At 36.6% G+C, this 21,263-nt stretch overlaps 1 protein-coding gene across 2 annotated transcripts; it reads right to left on the bottom strand.

Annotated features, from left to right (window-relative positions):
- Nucleotides 1-930: 930 nt before the first annotated feature.
- On the bottom strand, nt 931-21,247 carry LOC137386804 (cyclin-dependent kinase 12-like). 2 transcript variants are annotated; one of them, XM_068072950.1, is made up of 15 exons: nt 20,999-21,247; nt 19,988-20,675; nt 18,611-18,828; nt 15,069-15,267; nt 13,552-13,620; nt 12,118-12,284; nt 11,850-11,939; nt 9,544-9,714; nt 9,044-9,233; nt 8,524-8,685; nt 3,716-3,910; nt 3,489-3,620; nt 3,190-3,376; nt 2,277-2,484; nt 931-2,079 (listed from the first exon to the last, which is right to left on the bottom strand). In XM_068072950.1, the coding sequence occupies exons 2-15, from the start codon at nt 20,650-20,652 to the stop codon at nt 1,142-1,144; spliced, it is 3,591 nt and encodes a 1,196-aa protein (XP_067929051.1). In that variant the 5' UTR covers nt 20,653-20,675; nt 20,999-21,247; the 3' UTR covers nt 931-1,141. The 2 variants fall into 2 exon arrangements, with proteins under 2 accessions (XP_067929051.1, XP_067929052.1); XM_068072951.1 differs by lacking the exon at nt 13,552-13,620.
- Between the last annotated feature and the right edge of the window lie 16 nt (nt 21,248-21,263).

The following is a 21,263-nucleotide window of genomic DNA, read 5'->3' as shown; positions in this document are numbered from 1 at the left end:
TCTCTCGCAGTGCACGAAGCCTACTAGTCAATATAATAATAATGGTCATTTTTGTTTCTTTGAGGAAAAAGCTAAATTCATATAAAAGTATGCTAAACACTACATTTCTCACAAGTTTCAATTATGTATATGAATCAATCTTACTAGTCATAAAGGTTGTATTAGGACTCGGTCTCAACCATGTCTACTGTAAATTGCTGAGTATATATATACATGTATTATGATATCATGGGCACACTGTTAATTCATTTCAGTTGATCTAGCTTGAACTAAATTTAAACATAATGATGTTTATCAAGATTGTATTGGGGTCTCCTGACAGGCTAATGCTTCTTACCCAACCTATGCCCATGTATATTGTGTCTGAAAGTATTAGGCATAGCTGATGTTACGCTTCGCTATTAGTATGCATGACCACCAAGTTTTTAACTCAATCAAGTTTAAAAATGAGACATTAAAAATTGGCTGTTTTTTAATCTAATTGGTTCATCTGATTGTGCCTTAACAATAATTTAGTACTAGTGGTGATACATTAATATCATTTGTGAAAGTGTGCCAGTTACTCATGGATGCCAAGTTTTCAAAAAAAAATTTGAATATCAAATAACAATCCATGCTGATAAATGAAAATATCATTGTAAATCATGTACTGATGAATTACATCTATATTTGAACTTTATTTTTTAGTTTAAAAGCTGGCGCTAGACCATGTTTCTGCACATTATCTGTTGTCTAAAACCGTGGATGGGCTGCTATGGTTGTCCAGGCTTCCCAATTGCCGGTAGTAGGTTCCATTCATGGGACTAGTTTTTGTTTTAGTTTCTTGAAAGTTATAGATGGTTTGGGGCTACTTGCTTTTCACCTATTGACATGGAACTCTGCAGCAATATGTATGACTGAACAATTGTATTAAAAATCAGTAAATTTAGTATTGATTATATTTTAGCGTTATAACCGATCAGATGTCAACACGCATTTGCATGTAGAGTCCAGATGATCGAGAAAAAATATATGATGTGCCAACACGGCTTTGTACAGAAAAAGATTGACATACAACTCGCAACAGCCAATGATTTCTCTATAATGTACACAAATATTTACAATGAGTCAATTCGTTCAGAAATAGTAAGTCTGCTCCATCTCACCACTTTCTCTGCTGAGCAGGACGAGTAAGAGCAGCAGGACGAGTAAGAGCAGCACGGTGAGACGAGGGTCTTGCAGGAGCTGCCTGGTTTAAATTAGGTCGTGGAGGCTGATTGGAAGAAGTCGCGCTGTCAAACGTGTTAGGCCTAGCACCCTGCAACTGTCGTGGTAAAAACCCATTGCCAGCTCTATTAGAGTCTGTGGCCCTGCTGCCAATCTCCATTCTAATACTGTGAGTAAGTCCATGCACTTTCTCCTTAAGAGGCATTCCTGTATGTGTGGAAAGTCTAGGTTGTTCACCATTGCTCCTACTTGCCGTAGGACTTGTGTCAGTCTGTAACGAAGCTAGAATTGCTTCGCTAGTCACAGCATCAGTTGGCCTCCTGCCATGACTGTAGTCAAATGTTACAGGGGCCTCATCCAATTCAGGGGGAGGGTAACTCGTCGAATACTCAGATTCGACAACAGGGCGTGAGGTCACATTAGAAAGTTTATTTTTTGGCATGTCCGCTACACCATACCGATTGGGTTCAACGTGGGCTCTGTTTTCACTCCTTTTATTTGATGTAATAGGCTTCTCTGAGGGAGGCTTACCAACTAATGGACTGTCACCATGAGAAGCTATACCGTAGCTATCGACACTTGTCCTGCGAGGCATGTCAGTGGCAGTATTCAAAGAAATTGCATTCTGCTGAGAATTCAATGTAGACGGGATAGAAATGGACTGTTCTTCACGCAGTTCTGGAGGAGCTATGACAGCAGACTTAGGCTCTCTGAGCTCAGGTGGAATGCTTGAATTGTTCAAGGGCCCCGACTGCCTCGCAACAAGCCCTAGCTGCTTTGTCAAGTTGCTAAGCAGTTGACGAGTTTGATCGTCTATGGTCTCCAAGGGAACTTTCAACTTGTCTGCAAGCTCCTCCATGGTTGGGGGTTTACCTACAACACAGCAAATATGTTTGTGTGGACTGCATATTTCACAATATGAATGTCACGACATGGCTCGAAAAAATGCAGAGCTATGTTATGACACAATGCTCACAGACCAAACACTATTGAATAAAATGAATTCAATCAATCTGCACCGCTGACACTACATAAATGTGCTAGCAAACTGAAATGCCTAAAATTGCCACCTGGAGTGATGAGAGTCTCAATATCCAGTTGACTGAACATAGCAGAGGCGTTGCGAGGAGGGCGTTTACTTGTCGGTGGAGAGGCAGGTGCGCTGACATTCGACCTTTTGCTATTTGTTTGAGAAGCAGAGGTAGTTGTCTGGCTTATATCCAAACCAGGTATCACAGGAACATCTGCAGTCACTGCCTCACCACTCCTGTTGTCACTCTACAACAATTTATGAAAGGAGTTTGGTAGCCATTCTTGTGCTTGAAGCCTGGTTCACACAGGACACCGGTTGAAAATTATTATAACTGCATCACCATTCATGCCAGAGTGAAATTTAAGTTAATATGTATGCATACAGTAGCATGTAGTCACTTTCTCAAGACTTGTTTTAACATTGATCTAGACTCTTCCTATAGAAGATTCTGTGTAAAACTGGTGCAGGTCAAACTGAACACAGCGCCTCTCACTTTTTAGAATTGCTAATTTTGTTCAGAACCAAAACTTACAATTACAGTAGGTAAACATGGACAGCCTTTATGACAAAAAAGACGTCCGCATAAAAAATCAATATAAAAAATCAATATATCCGATAGTGAACCGACACAAGAACGCTCTTTTTTAGGTATTTCTTCCTTTGAAGCTTTGATAGCTGTTCTTTATTCATTAAAAAAACATCTTTGCAGCTAAGTTGTGACGTTTCATGAAAGTTATGATGTTGAGATGCCAATAATGTTATCTTATTTATAGAAAACTTGCAAATATCAGCTAGTATATTACCGGTCAAGAAACATTTACTAGCGAGTAGCCAGTCTGGGTTAACCTTAATCTGAATGGGGTAATAATACTCTGATGATGGTGTATACAACACTCCAAGTGGCAATTCTTGCAAATAATTCTGTGAGGCGCTAAGACATACATACATACCTTTTGACTAGAAATATCTTTAACAGATTCCGCACCACCGCTAGAATTACTAGAAATGTGTTTCGAGACTGAGCTAGCGCCATCCCCGCCTCCTGAAGTGTCGTGCTTTGACTGCGAGGCGCCCTGTTGCTGCTTTTCACGCTTGCGTTTTTTGCTCCACAATTCGTGGCAGCTGATATCTGGGAGGCTGAAAGGCATAAGAGATCAAAATATTACTTTAATCAATGGCAAACCCCACATAGGATTGAAAATAATGTAACGCCAAGAAATTCTTGTTGATTCTTCATCACCGTACTTACACTGGAGGAGTAACCTTGTCAGGGTCCACATTTCTCAACCAGATACTCTTCAGCGCATCCTCAGCAGTGATGCGCTTGGACGGGTCCAATTCTAACATTGCGTCAAGGAGATCTAAGACGGGCGGGGACAGCCTGCACACAAAAGAAAATTAAAGTTAGATTCACTTGAAGAAATCCTTGCCCTTTTAGAATACCCAAGCAAGTAGATAAATGAGAAGATGTCCTACTGTGCAAAGTCGTCACGCAGCCTTCGGCGATATGTTTTTTTGGGCTTCATTGTGTGGAAGAGGGGCAGTTTAATAACATCTGGCCAGTTGGCAGGAGATGGAGAGCCACACATTCTTGATATCAGCTCTAGCTGTTGTTTTTCCTCATTTGCCGGAAATATGGCCTTCTTGGTGAAAAACTCTCCCAAGATGCACCTGAAACACCGTTAAAATGAACAAAGGTCCACAACAGCTACTATAAGCCTGGTTCCCATATACGCCGCAAAGCACCGGCGACAGCACCGCAAGCTATTGCAGTAAAATGGGAACTTACACGCCGCAGATCGCAGTGCACCGCCGGTGGATGCCGGCGGTCAACGCAAGAGATTGCGCATGTTCAAATTTCGCAAACGGCCGCAGGCAAAACCTTCCCGAAATGCACTGTACGGGTAAAGGTCACCATTATAAGAACGGCATGGCGAGCGAACATTTTATTTGATTACGCAATTATGTTTACGATATTATTAACGATGTGGCTTTTATGTGAACATTAAACTGCGCCGAGCACCGCAAGTGTTTTGCTGCGCGATATTACCGCCGGTGCTTTGCTACGTATATGGGAACCGGGCTATACTCCTCACATGTATATGCAATCGTCTTCTTTTGAGCCAAGACTTCGAACTCCTCGAGTCACCACTCTTGTAATGTGTGCATGCTGTCTGGCAATACGCAACTTGAATTGATTTATTCAAGTGACTGACATTTGTATTACCGCTGTTACACAATTTGAAGCAAATTACAGAATCATGAAATATTCATGAATATAATATAAACAACTTATCTTCTTAGACGCCAAATAAATTATGCTATTATGTAGCATCATAGGCATTATCACTGGTGGTATGGTAGGCTACTAGTATCGCCATGTGCTAGCAGCATTTTCATGAGTCACTTCTACCCTATCTCGACTAGTCAATTCCATATTTCAAAAACTCGGTTGCTTTTCCATTTGAAAATCAATCCGTTTTAGAGATTTTTAATCTTAACCGTTAAAGAAACCGCTTTCATTTTAATGATTCGTTTTCAAATTACGTATTAAAAAGAGCTTTTATTTTTAATGCTATTTTTAAGCAACTTTCGCCTGACTTATTGATAGAACAAGGTTTTATGACTAACTTGCAAAATAATTTGATAACCTATTTGTCACAACCTAACTATGCGTCGAACTAAGAAATTTAACAACAGGATATTAAGAGAAGGAAATACATCTTGTTTTAGTCCAAAAACAATTAAAAAAATAAACATATGATCAAATTATTCAAATGCAAATTTTATATGTAAAAAATAAAGTTGAAACAATGAGTATATGAAGGTTACAACATCATGATAAATCTTACTGATGTGAAGTTATATTCTTTTTTAGTAAGGTGAGACGACTCTGTTTGCATAAAACTGCAGCTGGCAACAGCTTTAGTCACTATAAGGATAGTTGTTTTTGAAAAAGTAAGAATAGAGCTTTTCCAGTTAATCCATTTCCATCGAGTTACTGAGGCAATATGATTGAAATAATAGAGAAGCAGAGTAGGTACTATTGCATAGTGTAGAACTTTTTGATTGCAACACTTGTTTGTATGTAGCAATACAAAACTTGTGATTATCTCAAGGCATAGGTTATTTTTAGAACTGGAAGCTGTATAACTTCATGTTGACACTGATAATTGCCATATGACAAAGAGATATATTGCTGATAGAATTTAGTTTTCATTCAGAAAATTAAATAAAGCTTTATATCACAAAGCGCTTTATTTATGGCGACATCAGCACTTTCATAATATATTCAGTCAAACACTGACATGGAGTTAATTCACGCCGATATTTGTTTTGTTTGTTGAAACCATGATATGGTGGAGCAGAGTGTCTTATAACTAACCACATTTTATTTTGCTCAAGAACAATAAATGTTCTGAAGAAATATTTGTAGCATTTAAACGAGGTTATATATAAAACTATGTAAAAAAACTTAATACTAAAACTTGAATCATATATGAAAGTTCAATTAAAAAATAATTACAAAAAGTAGATTTTTGATGGTTACCTTCATCGGTAATTTACCTTAGAGGTGATTGAAAGAAAATGTAAGCTTGGCAATGTGTTGGCTCGATGGTAAAGTGAATGACAGTAATACCCAACGTAACTTACCTAACTTATACAATATAATATATATACAATATATCTTTAAAATATAGCTTGAATATATTATTATATACTATATATATATTACTATATCTATTATTTATATAAATCCCAAAATTTGTTTGTCGTCCGTATGTCCAATTATAGCCATAAAGTTTTAGGAATGAAAAACAAGCTACACACTGTAATTGAACTCGGAAACCCTGGTACTTCAGACAGGCGTGCTATGCGCTACACCACATGGACTACTTGTCATACTATGGAATAATTATAAACATAGTCATTACATCTGCCAATCTTCAATGGCGATTGGTTAAAATACACACGCTTCAGTAACACACATGAACTACTAGAAGAAAAATACATGCCTCGACTTCGACAAAATGCTATAAATATGTGTATATAACATAAACTTAATTCAACTTATAGCACATGCAGAAATAAGCAAACACCTTTATTTAAAAGTTAGAATGGTATATGTTGATATATATATGTTGCATACGTCGATTAAAAATAAATTTTCGGTGAAAACACTTTTTAATCACCTGCGTAATGTCGGGCATTCATCTAGCTTTTTGTATTTTTAAGCTTTATTTGTAATTTCTATCGACTTATAAAAACTTACTTCTAGAACTAGTTTTTGACACATTTTAAACGCTGTATGTAGGAAATTACTTTGTAAGTCGAGACAAATGTTTGTTCTAATTTTATACTAAATATTAATTAATTTACCGTAAAACCTCTAATTGAACGCCACGGCGCTCTATTTTCCAACCCTTTTCCCATAGTGGCGGTCAAATAAAAGTAACGATCAATTAAAGGTTTTACAGCATACAGTCAAACATGGATAACTCACCCACGGATAGCTCGAACACATGGTTAATTCGAACGGGTTCTTTGGTCCGTTCCCACGTAATGATAAATTGCTATAGATAACTCGAACTCAACACTGTTAACTCGAACTGTTTTTTGCCCAACGGCTACAGAAACGGTTGTTATCGCTTTAGAAAATCACTTTATTCCAAGCCATAGAAGTAAACCTCAACTTTTCATAATTCATAAGCGTCGTTATTACCACCATCGGCAAAATATTTTTGTCAACGACTTTTCTAAAGGTTTGGTGAAATTTGATTTATACCAAACATCCGCTTAGCGATCGCCCTTAGGAAGCGAAGTAAAGTGAGGTAATCTTTGCATAAACTTCAAGAAAAATCGGCAAAATTGATCGTGGATAAAACGCTCAAAAGAAAAAGATGTCTTTTCTTTGAGCATTTCAGCAACGATCAAGTTTTGCCAATGTCAATCTAAAAAACGTCCTGGCAATAACATCACCTCAAACAACAAACCAATCTCAAGTGATAGAAAAATCTCTATACTTTTTGATAAAAACGTTTCAAACTTTACATTAGAAGCATTTAATTTGAAACAAGCCATTTGTGCTTTTGATTAATATTATAGTTTGTATATGTACATGTATCTACTAATAAATAAGTAAATACATGGACTTGTGACAGTGCTCTGATAACTTGGACGCTCTGATAATTCGAACACATTCGCTCGGTCCCGTGAAGTTCGAGTTATCCAGGTTTGAATGTATATAGAGATGATCGGCTGGACGTCTAGGTTTGACTGTATATGAAACACGAAAATGCATCGTTACGCTAATGTTGCTTTATGGATCAGAGAATTTTAGAAATCTATTTGAAAATTTTGCGTCAAATAACTTTATGGAATCAGTTATATAAATAAAGCTAGCAGTACTTATCATCACAATTACCTTACTGCTGACAATGAGCTGTTCAAGCAACACAGACAGTTGTGGTAGTGCTATTGACAGCTGACCCAACATAAATGATTTGGGTTTATAATTTCAACAGATAATTGATTAGCGAGTCTAATCAATGAATCAAAATCTAGTAAAAACTGATGATTTATTTGATTCTATGCTGTTTTTATACATATTCAACAACACAATTTTGGCAGAAGTTTTTTATAGATGTAAAATCGTTTAGGAATGTCAACAATTCCTGTATTAATAGTTCCTTATATTGTAAGCTATTCGAGACTTCTACAACTAGATGAGCAAACTTATATTATTTTCTTTAGCAAACGCTGCAAATGAAGCAGTGGTTTGGTCCATTGAAAATTATAGTTGCGGTTTCTACAAGGTTTGTATTGTACAAATGAATTCAAAGTTACAACGCCCTTCACACTGATAATGCTTGCTGTATGTAAGCCGTTGTCTTATCTATAGTTCCTTGTGATACACTAAGCTGTGAAACAACTTATCTTGCTGTGAAACGGGCTGTAATTTCAAATTTGATATAGGCTATAAGCCAAGCGGGATAGAAAGCGTTCTACTATTCAATAACCCATGCAGCTACAGCTTTAGACCATGACAGACACAAACAGAACAATCCGCAATTGCATAAAGGATTCAATCTTAATTACACTTTTGGAAAAAATTCCACATGCATAGCTAACAGCTCAGTATAATTCACAACAAGTGGATGACAAAAAGTTCAACATCGGGATGAGAACACAACGGATGAACCAACACAACGAAGACTAGATGATATGGATATGACATGCTGAAAGCACCATGTATAAGAGAGCTTATAGACAATAGAGCATACCCGACACTCCAGATGTCTACCGAAGGGCCGTATCTTTCCTCTCCCATCAGTAGTTCAGGAGGTCGATACCAAAGTGTGATGACATTATTGGTGTATGGCCGATCCTTGTCATCTGAGTCATATAGCCGAGCTAGACCAAAGTCTGCTAGCTTTATTTGGCCCCTGCAATGCAGCAGCCACGCTCAGTCGTAAATTGGATCCAAGCTTGCCATACTTGATGTAAATAAGCAGAGCAAACAGCTCGGTTTATTTACACTTCATCTCACTGTTTCTAATTAGTGACCAACATAAACAGAGGGGTTGATGCTCATACTATGACATGACAGGGAGGTGAAATGCTCGTCACATTTGCATCAGCAGCACCGTGACAATGCATGATTATATGCAATATCCACCATAATTATATTCCCACAAACCTGTTACAAAAAGCGAATATCCCAGCTAAAAACTAAATAAAAGATAGTTCCCGAGCAATTAAAAAAAGGGAGAATAAGAGATTTTAGAAAGCACTATGACAAACCTATTATTGACGAGTATGTTTGAGCATTTTATATCTCTGTGCAGAAACTCCTTCTTATGAGTGTAATTTAAACCGTCGAGAAGTTGTTTCGTGAAACTAGCAATGTGCTCCAGATGAAAAGTAACCATTCCCGATTCTAGTAAGCCGAGCAAATCATGGTCCATGTATTCAAACACCAAGTAGAATGCACCTGAAATAAATAATGATTACCTCATATAACGCACTCACCCTTTTGATAAGTTATGCGCATCATTATGTGTGAGACAATAACTGAGAGCTTGCCGAGAATGAAAGGACAAATCAATGAGTAGAGTTGAGAAATTTCAACACAACTCGATATATGCCATTTAGAGCAGAATTGCAGATAGGTGAAACATTTGCGTGCTACAACGTCGTACATTTGAAGCTTCAAATCTAACAGAAGAATAAAACATTTGATTGTCAAACAACCAAGGGTAAAAAAAAGGCTAACACAAAACAAGAACTAGAGCTTGAGTTACCTTTGTCATCCTGAAAATCCTTTGCCTCCTGTTTATCGGTTACAACCTCCATCAGATTTACAATATTTGCATGGTCTAGTTGGCGTAATATCTTTATTTCTCGAACAGCGGTGATGGGAAAACCTTCTTTCTCATTTTTTAGTCGAACCTTTTTCAGTGCCACCAGTTCATCTGCAAATAAGCATCACAAGAGTAAACAAAGCAGTCACTAACGCAATTAATTCTTCAAAGTCAGAAAGGCGGGGAGCGGTCGGTCAGAAGGGGAGCGGCACTCTGACACTGCGCAGTTCATTTGCTTATTGCATGGTAATTACTAACAGTAACTAAATAATTTTTTAACTGTCGTCTCCACAAAATTCGCTGTAAGACACAACTGATTGAAAATCCTACATCGCCAAATTGATTGGTTCTATGCTTTTCCAAAATCAGTATTATAAAACGAAAGCAAAATTGCCGGAGCCAAGTATCCAGTTTAATTTTTCTTATTGCTGTGAAACGAGTGCTTTTCATCAGCATGAATTTTGCCATGTGAAAGCTCCACAAGTTTCTGACTTTGCTTTAACCAATGAAAAGGGGTTTAGCCCAGTTTATGATCAACCGATTTTAACTGATAATTACCTTTATCTTATGTTTTTTGACAAACATTGGTCTCAGAAGTTTCTTAGTATGTATTAGGTCCAAAACTGACTTTTTAAGAAATAACTTACAAATAACCAAAGTCAACGCATTTATATTATACAAACTTTCAAAGAACCTTTTTATTCTGAGCTTCAAGGAATACAAAAGAGCATCGATCACACAACTTCAACAATCCTAGCAATTGTAGTGCAAAATAACAGAGCCAATATGGTGACAGGGTTTCAGTGCTCACTATGATGGACATGACTAACATAACATGATATGTCACAAAACAGGTGCAAAATTATTTTTGTTCTTATAGCCAATAATCAATCTCCTGCATTTTAGGGGCGATTTTGAAATTGCTCTAAACCATTGCTTGTTACTTTTATGGAATGGAGGACTTTAGTAAAGTTAACTATTTTATCTATCATTACAACGCAAATCGTTTACTGAATAAGATGCGATTTTCAGTTTTAAGAAATATCGATTACTTCGCCAGTTATAAAAGATTATATATGGCCATATCGACTTCTGAATTCTAGTAAAAATTAATTTCAACTCTGAAGAGTTAAAAATCAATGTATTTATTGCTTTGATGAGTTTATTCCACGAACACATGGCTCTTGGTTGAGATTCGACAGCATTGCTGTCAATAAATAGCATTAAACCTAGATCATTAGACCAACAGCCATTAGACCAACAGCCATTAATTAGACCATCAGCCATTGAACCCTGAGTATTAGACCAGCAACCATGAAGCTTACTATCAAAACGTAAAGCACACACTCAGGTGTATAAAAATATATTCAACTGGGTCTAACAACACAGTAGATAGCCTTTAGAATGCTCCATTTATCCTCACACCTCTCATGAACACTTACATTAAATCAGTAGAATCCATACAGTACATGTTAATGGTAATATGAAACCTCTAGACATCCATCTTGGAATTACAAAAAGATTGCAATCGATGAAGCAGTAAGGCTTTACGAAGCACGAATATTGTACACGGCGAGTGTACAGTCAACTGATCAAGTCGAAACTCAAGTCATAGGGATTTTACTCAACCCACTACATCATAATTGTCAAGCAATTGCAACAGAATGACGCAGCAACTCAGCATTTGTTTGATTAGTTGAGCTTTTGAATAACAAATGTATAATTAATGTTATTGATTTGTGTAACGACAACTTCAAAGTCAACTAAGAAAAAATTTCTGTAAATGACAAATCTACCATAAAATTACCAGTTCGTAAACTGGCCAATAAAGTGAAGCTTTTGATCGCAAAACATTTCTTTACATGCCGATCTATTCGCATCTTAAGAATTAGAATTGTCAGGCTATAACATCTGTAAAAACGAATCAGAGAGTATCACTAAACCTAGGTTTATGAATTATTAAAAATGTTCTCAAAAATACCTCATATAAAAATCTGTGCAAAAGCTTCAATAATGCAAGATTTGGTTTGAATATGATTCTACTCAAGATTTTGTGAACTAAAAGAACATATTTTAACCTATAATTTTTACTCAAAGGTCGTTTAACCTGCATTAATGCAATATCTGAAGATCATTTGTAAAAAATTTAGGTATATCTAAAGGTTTTGTGAGAAAAAACACTCCAAAAATAACTGCTATTTACAAGCGCAAATAAATTATATGTAGATATAAGTAATTTCTTTTACCGTTTGACTTGCGTCTGGCTTTGTAGACCTGGCCATAAGTTCCCTCACCTATCTGAGACACGACTGTATAGTCAGTGACACATCGCTCACCTGTGGTAGCACAAACCTTGCAATCACCTTCTTGAAAATCTCTTCAATGAATTATATGCAAATGATGAAAATATGGATACCTTCCATAACTCATGAGCCAGCACATGGCAAGGCTAAAGTATATTAATAATAGTCCATTAGCTAGTGCGGCGAGAAAAACTGACAAAAAGAAGCATACCCCATGAATGCTTGTTCTTTTCCAGCACGCCACACCTTGCCAGAATTTTTGGTCTCTTTTTCATCGTGTGGGCTGAGAGGGTCATCGAGTCTACAGAGGACTCTGGTTCGTCAAGAAGCAGATCATCATTGCTGGTTGGTGGAAGCGGAAGATCCCGAATTCCTTTGCTACAAAATTGCAGCGCTAAGAAACTAAACGAAATAAAATTCAGATCAAAGACACATTTTTGCAGGAAAAATTAAAGCCGCAGTACAAGCCAGCAATGTGTATATTGACCTGACAAAAAGTGATTACCTCAAAAGCAGTAAGGGCTAACAAGCAGGAAAAAGTACTTTCCTAAACTGGCAGTCTGAAAATGACATTAGATGTATGTTGACTAAATGATGATTTTCATATTCCTTGAATCAAACATTCAAGTGCCTGCCTAAATGACAAAACATGACTGGAAACATTGGGAGAGAGAGAGAGAGAGAGGGAGGAGAAGGGAGAGGGGGGGGAAGGGAGAGGGGGGAGGGGGAGAAAGAGAGAGAGCTCCACTGACCACATCGAACAAGTCAAACTATGTTACAGCCTAGTTTCTACTAAAAATCTAAAATAAATTAAGTCATTAGATGGTGAACCCACTTATTTTGTTGCACTGTTTAACAACTGTAAGTCTGTCATCACAGTAATCTCAATGCGCTTGATAAGAACAAGCAACACTACCATCACTCCATAATGAGACAGAGTTAGAAATATAATGAGACTACTAGGTGATCAAGAGAGCAAGAAAATGTAATGCCAACCTTTTGTATTATTGAGGGTGTAACAAAGACAAAACTGGGTTTTCAAGCTACTCTATGTTTGGTAGCATGTTTTTAGCGACTTGAAGCTCATAGTTACTAAAGTTTTGAAATCTTGTCAGAATGCCATGTAGGAAGGATAATTTTAAGAAACATCTTGAAAATTACCACAATACTGGCAAAATATTGATGAAAAATAGTATTGTTCAACCTAAGATAATAAACAATGATTAAAAAACTTTATGCAAATTTTGATCATTGTAACAGAATGCAATGAAGGCACACCATTTTCATTTGAGAACAGCCAAAATATTAAAGATAGGACAACTTCAAACAAAGTAAAAACTTACTGCATAACCATACGTTTTGTAATTGTTCCTTCAGCTTTAAAAACTTGTTATCAAACATGATCTAAATAGAACACTCATTAAATAAAAGTTTCTCTTTCCAATTGATATTGTGAATCAATTATTATATTATTATTATAATAATCCCAGTTTCCATGCTCGAAGCATGTGCGAAGGTGGTTACATAAGCGGTTCTGAAGCGGAAGCGACAACAACACAGAAATGCAAAGAACCAAAAGACAAACTGCCGCAACAAAATGTAATGACTACATACTACATTACTACATGTAATGACTCATACATACACCAAACTGCGAGTGACGCTATTCTCCCGGTTTTTATGAGAATCTGGGGCTCCACTGGTAAAACCGCGCCTATAATGTAATGTTAACAACGTCGTGATAGAGACTGACTAAAGAATATTCAGCCTCAGCTGGTGATGACCAAAGTATAAATAAAAGACAGAATAAACAAGAAAAAAAGGAAACAATTAAAAAAGGAGATAAAGAACAAGACAGGAATGGACCAAGGAAGAGATGGAAAACAAGATGAAAGTGTGAGTGATGCTGTGAAGCAACCATGACATCCCTACTGCAACAGCCTGTCACATTCACACAAACGATGAGCTCACACACAACCTCCCAAGGAAGGATTTCAGACAGGTAGCTGCTGTCCATAATTGAAATTAACTCAATCTAAAAAGATTGATCTTGATCAACAGTATAATAGTAAGTTGGTCATGTCACAAAATAAACTGTTTGTAAGCAGCTCCGTAATGTCTTAATACCAAGTATTGATGAGCACAGAAGGTAGGTTGTAAAACTCTATAAATGCACGTGCAGCTACATATTTTGTTCTTCAACTTATCTTATTATTAACAGTTTATAAAAAACATTTCGCTTCCTGAAGTTTCTAATCATCACATTTTTTTACTATGCAGTCTTTTGACAGCTTATGGATCACAGTCTTATGGATCACAGTCTTATGGATCACAGTCTTATGGATCACAGTCTTATGGATCACAGTCTTATGGATCACAGTCTTATGGATCACAGTCTTATGGATCACAGTCTTATGGATCACAGTCTTATGGATCACAGTCTTATGGATCACAGTCTTATGGATCACAGTCTTATGGATCACAGTCTTATGGATCACAGTCTTATGGATCACAGGATCAAGTTTTTAAATTGTAGGACAACAGTTTGTATCATTACAATTCCAACCGGCGTGAAGTGAGTCCACAGCTGCTTTTTTACCAATCGTTTAACATGTCTAATTTTGGTCAATGGTATTTTTTTCATAGACTGGCTCAATATGCACCTACAACTACCTACTGAGCGTACGACATGAGATGGAAAATGATCCTAATCATCCTTGAAAAAAATCGCATGCGTTTTTCAGTTTATTTCTTCAGATTGTCAGGTAGCTCTATTGACACGGCAAACCACTTTGGTTGATCATAATAATAACAAAAATGAATGTCCAACATCTGAAAAAAATCAGAAACGGCGGACAGAACTTTTTGCAACAGAAAACGATCCACAACATGCCAACCCATAGTCGCACACTTATGGGAAGAATAGTTTTGCCATTATATATGTACAGTTTACATAAAATTTAAGAGTGGCTTGGGTTATGTGAGATTTTCCCAATTGTTTTATCTACTGATATATTAGTTAATACACCCTTTTCTCAGCATGCTTTATAACAACGACAGTGTTCACATAGCATAAACACAATCCTCACCACTCAGAGTAGTAGGACATGAATAGGTGCTCCGCAGGTAATAGTCAGTTATGAACTGAGCTAATAAACTAACCTGGAACTTTTAGCGGGCTTTGGTTCATTGGGAGGTTGAGAAGGGAGAGGAATTTTCTGTGGCGGAATGGGCTGAACGGACAGCTTGTTTTCCGACGGAGGCGGTCTTGGTGGTGTGCTACACGCTTTATCATTGTCCACTCTAATAACTATATTGTCCAACTTTCCATCATTCCGGCTTTTTCGCTTGCTAGGCGTACCTGAGATACAAGTTGTATGTGGTAAGCAATTCAACTTGTATACTCACATGCCTTTTGCTACATCTGCATAAAGTGTGTGCTACCATCTACAAGCATATCAAACAGGGTTAATTCTTGTGCGGGCTGGTGGCTATCAAATGGTAGAGGGAATGGAGTGGGTGATGCAGTGAAAAGGGTTGTTAGAGCTCGAGATAAAGGGTAGGGAAAGTAGAGTGGCTGGTGACAGACATATGCCAAACAGGTCTCTTAGAGATGGCATGAGATCCGGCAAGCATTGAGGTGTAGGCAGAGGTGGGACTATATAGTGAATTTATTAAAAATAAGTATGAAAGATGAAACACTGAAAGGAAAGTAACACTGTTTAGTACATAAGACTAGGCTGGGTTGAGCTAAGAAGTCCCAAATGTCTTTGTAGGTGTGAGAGCAGCTTTTTTAGAAAAAAAATTAGTGCAACTGATGATGGCATGACCCCAAATATTTTTAGAATTTTTGAACAATTTTGTTTTACACCATACACAGTCATACCTCGACAAACGGGTGCCCCAACATACGAGAAATTTGAGAGACGAGCAAAATTTCGAGCAAGTTTCTGCCTTGAGATAGGAGACAAATTTGAGATACAAGCATGCGTGACAGCTCTCGATGCGACTACTATGTGACCGAGTAAACAAGAGGTCGCTTTCGAGAACAGCAGCTCTGTCTTTGTTGTCAGATCAGTTTTAAAAAGTTTTAAAAGAACCGGTGAAACGTAATAGTGAAAGCAAGGTAAAAAATGACAAAACCGGAAGATAAAAAAGTAAAAACAAAATTAGAAATAAGTAAGATCACATATGCTATATTTTATTGCATAACATTGCATAACCAATAAATAGGTATTGGTTACTTTGTGAGCATAGGTAGTGGATCACAACAATTAAAAACACATTTTTTCATAGTAATATCTGGATTTAAGGTATTTTTCAGAGTATGGCACCGGATTTGTATTTAGTTATTTTATATTGAAATATTGCTTTAATATGGGAGCAAATTGACATAGGAGCTCAGTCCTAGAACGCATTAAGCTCGTATGTCGAGGTATGACTGTACTTGATCTGGTCAGCCGCCCACACTCCAACAGTTAGCTGTAGAGCTGCAACCGCCGGTGCTGCCCACGGTTCAACAACGTCCTTCAGTTAAACATAAATCCACCTAAAAGCACTACTAATGAAAAGTGAAACGCTGTCATAAGAAATCAATCTATAAATATAAATCTAAAAATTTGTTGTCCGTCTGTCCAGCTATAGCGATAAAGTTTTAGCAACGAAAACATCACCTTCATACTGAACTAGAACTCCGGACATTCAAATTATAAGTCTGCTAATGAGCGTGGGTAACCACAAGGCCAAGTCGTTCTTTTCACACCCATCGCCCTCACCATATACTGTATATCATTTTTGCGATTGCACACTCTAAATTATTAATAAACACTATCCACCCACGAGTTACAAGATTTCTTTCGCCTCACTCCATGAAACATGACGCTTTTCCGTCTTCGCTATACTAGGGCAATTTGTTTCCGCCATCAACGATATCAACAAAAAATTCTCTTGAAATTAAAATTTGGCAGTCGGTGTACTGATTACGGCGAAAGGGCCGATATGCTATTCGTCGAAATCCCTCCCACAATGCCTGAATGAGATATACGATGCCCGCTATCTCAGTTCAGCGTTATTCGTTATAAGTTATAGTAAAAATAATACTGAAAACAGCCAAGTGATGAAATTTTAGCCTATGACAAAGTTGAAGTTTGGTAAATTAGGCTACATATTAAAACTTAGCTTAAGCATGTGTTTAGTAAAGTAAAATTCATTCAAGTTAAACTCAACATTTATGTTATCTGTTTCAAAGGTAAGAACTCCCCACAGTACGTACTGCAAGTAGCACATTGTAATGCTATATTGTCTTGCAGATCATAACCACAAAATGCACTAAAGTTACTGTGGGTAACTATAGTTACGAAGGTTACTATAGTTACAAAACATATCGTTTTGTTACTAATTTTTAATATGTACAGTACATATATAAAATCTTGATGATTTTTACCAGGGGGTGTTTGCATTAGATAACTACTATGGGTTTCTATACGACTCTATACGATATTTTCGCCTTACGAAGCCGACATTGAAACGAATTAAAATTATATAACTGTATACCGAATCATTTTTCATTGTAATTGTAACAAAACATACTTTATTTAGCCATTACTTGCTAACTATTTAACATTAATATTGAGACATCTTTACAGTTGTTCAATTTTTCTCTCAATTTATTTCAATAAAACAATCTTTCCTTCAAAAAATACAGTTGTTTGAAAACTTTTACAATTGTTTTATTTTTCTCTTAATTTGAACTGTACAAAACTTTTTTCGTGATATGAAGTTTGAATGATAACTGTTGTTATATGTTATATAAAAATAAATTTTCTGTGCAAAGACTTTTTTTATTACTCGGGAACGCCAGGCATTCATCTAGTTATCAATAAACATAATGATAGAGGACATTCGATATACAGTCAAATCTCAATTTACAACCGACCGAGTCTTATTTAAACTTTTACATTTAATAAAGTTCCAGGAAATATGCATCTCAACATACAAAGTAATTCCCAAATTACTACATGCAAAATTTCTCCAAATGGTCATAATTTTAAAAGATGGGCAGAAATTTAAACTATTTAAAATAAGGTAGCTTTAATTATATCTAGTGTAAGTTAAGACCACACACTTCTCTGACTTACTTTACCACAAAACCTACGCATTACTAACACCATGTCTACACTTCTGTTCATGTCTCTAAGGTAAAGTAACCATAAAAACATTACCAATTACTATTTTCAATTCAGTTTTACATATAATTTTAGTTTTTAGTTACGAGCATAGCTTTTAAAAGCATTTATTTTAATACTACCTGTTATTACTTGATCATTTATTGCTGTTTTTTGAGCTCCATGACAAGCTAAACAAAAGATAATTTATCAACCTCACATGTCAAGGTTCAAATGTAAAGAGGTTCCAAATTGGTCCATCTGTTGGAAGTGAACCGCTGGACTATCAACAAGTTTAACATTTCTGGTCTATTCTATTTCAATTGCTAATAACTGTTTGAATCTAAGCTAATCCTGTTAAATTTGAGTTCATTTCATTAAAGGCCTCCCACTCTGACTAATGCACAGCAATCCCTGTTTTCAAGATTAGAAAATATCTTCATGGGAGTCATAAATCTTTCGAAGACATTGTACACATGTCTATGAAAACCGAGAAAGCTTTATAAAACTTGGTTTTTTGTTTTCAGATGAAATACTAACCAGATCTACTATCCTCTCGTTCCTTCTTCAGCACCACTTCTCTGCCTTTTTTCGACTTAACAAGTTCGGCCAGTAAAGAGGAGCCTGTCATGTTTCTTGACCCTCCACTACCATAAGACCTACCAATTCCACGATCCCTCGACCTTGATCTAGACTGGGTTCGATGAATTGGTGATCGTGATCTTGGTGGAGACCGCCAAGTTTCTCGTCTTGACTTCCTAAATATTCAATATACAAATAAATTTCCATAAGAAATTCACAGCGCAGCCAATTATTAATTTCTTACTAGCTCGGCAGTTAATAAAACAAACAAATAATATGTTAACAGCGGAAATAATAAGCTGCATACGGTGATGTATTACCGGAGAAAGTTATATTTATTATCATGTGAAGATGGTTTTCTCCAAACAACGGACTTTCTTCTACATAACAGAACAATAACATACATAACAGACATCATAAGGCAAGAAAAAGAAACAAGGTTCTTATAATTCAGGTGCGCATGGTGTATGTAGAGCCAAAAACTCAAATGAGAAGGCCAGCAATGGAGTTATGAGCAGAGGAAACAGGAAATATAATATGAACAACTGAGGAATGCAAGTAATCTTTGAGTTGATTAAAGTGCTGTTCAATTTCATTTTTACGTCTTATATTCCAGTGTAGTGGTTTAATTAAGCGTATGTTCTGACCTATTTTATCTTCACAGAAAGTCTCTATATAACTAGTTAACATAACTGATTTACAAAATTACAGTTTGACAGACTTCAACATAAAAATAGGATCTTAATTTTTTCACTATATATATGAAGCATAAGAAAAAAATGATTTGGAGTCTCGGTAAACAGAAGAGTAATATTCTTATTAAACAGTAGAAGCAGTCAAATAGAGCCGAGTGTCAACATTAACCAATTGACCTTATTGTAGTTATGAGCTTCTACTGTTGGATGCAGCAGCATTGGGCTATGTAAGAAATATTTTTATACGAGCGTAAAAACACAGATACTAACCAACATTAAAAAAGCTTTTTCCATTGATGATTAGCAGAATGAAGCAGCCTATACACCAAGCTTATGCTAGGTAAAAAATAATAAATGTTAAACGAATCTACATGCATGTAGCATAAATATTTTTATATGTTTGAGCTTTGCATCAAGCAATTAAAAAGTGCTTGTCTGATAATTACTCAAGTTTTGGAGCAATCCATTTAAAAGAACGATTTACCTTTTTTCTAAACTGTTTGAATCATAATTGCCAATGGTGTGTAGAAAGGGATAAAAGTGAATACATGTATTCCTATAAATATTCCACTTACAAAATGATCGACTCTGTGAGAGTCAATAAGCTGAAACAGCAGCTCTAGTTGCCCTATATGCTTACCCGAATGGACTAGTAGGAGATTTTGGGTGTCTATGCAAAGGTGATCTATCTCTGCTTCTTTGTAATCTCGAACCATAATCACGACCTTTTCCACTGACTGCTTGATATGCCCTTGGTGGTGATGCAGGTGGCTCTCGTTGAGGTGAGCCATAAGCATACTGCCTCGGGGGTGATAATCGTCGCTTTGTAGGAGAAACAATTCGAATATCGTCTTCCATGTGTGGTTGTGCATGCATAGGTGGAGAAGTGACTCGTTTCAATTTGGGTCGCTTATTGTTGCTATTTTCCCGCTCTCGAGATATAGACCGAGCTTTCTTTTTCTTTTTACTTTTTTTTGCTTCTTTTCTTTCTTTCTTGGAAAGCACCGGGGATAAGCTGGGACTGCGTCTTTTGTCTTTCTCCTTTTTCTTGCTGCCGCTATTCAAAAGCTTAGGAGAATCATCAGAGGCATAGTCATAGTTCACTAAAGAAGGACGTTGCTGCTTGGAGCTAGGAAGACCAGATTGAGGAACAGGAGCCATATGACGGGAGTCCAAAGATGTGTATGTTCTTGCATCATATTCAGGGTCGATTTCCTGATGGCGATGACCATCATATCGTCTACCACCATCATTTCTCCTAGAACTGCCTGACCCACTACTGAGTCTGTCTTCTCTACGTGACATTGAAGCAGGTCTTCACTACAAATCTTTAACATACATATATGTATTAGCAAACTGGTGTTTGCTGGTTGGTGTTATATACGTCTTAAATATATAAGAATGGGAAAAGTTGCTATAATTATATAAGCCCTCTATAGACAGAAGTGAGCAAAGTTGCTTCTTTTGCAAATCTCTACAATCAAATAGTATATGGCTGTTTATTATGAAGTTGCAAGCACTATGGAATGCTCATAACACTCGTATGAAACTGAAGAAACTAAAGCCATTTAAAACAGTAGTTACGTTACAACAGACATTCACAAACAGTCAAAAGATCAGCATATGATTGCAAGAAAATAATTTAACATACCTTATCTTACTAGTCACGTTTACGGTCGAACGAATTCTTCAGTGTTCATAAAGACGGTCATCGCCTTTTTACATATTATCTCTTCATTAGCGGAATTCCAGTCGGAATTGTTGGACCAAGTGAGTAGTGTCAATTTATCAATCATCAAAGGTCTATAAGGTCGCACAATTTTAATAATCTTTGTCAGATGCAAAGGATTTTTGCAAGCCTAACAGGCTAAGACCACAAAACCATTTTATTTTAACAATGGTGCATTGTGGGATGT

This window comes from Watersipora subatra, chromosome 2 (assembly GCF_963576615.1).
Source record: "Watersipora subatra chromosome 2, tzWatSuba1.1, whole genome shotgun sequence".
Taxonomy (NCBI): Eukaryota; Metazoa; Bryozoa; class Gymnolaemata; order Cheilostomatida; family Watersiporidae; genus Watersipora; species Watersipora subatra.
Note: the sequence above shows the minus strand (reverse complement) of the source record. Positions and strands in the feature narration are given on the sequence as shown.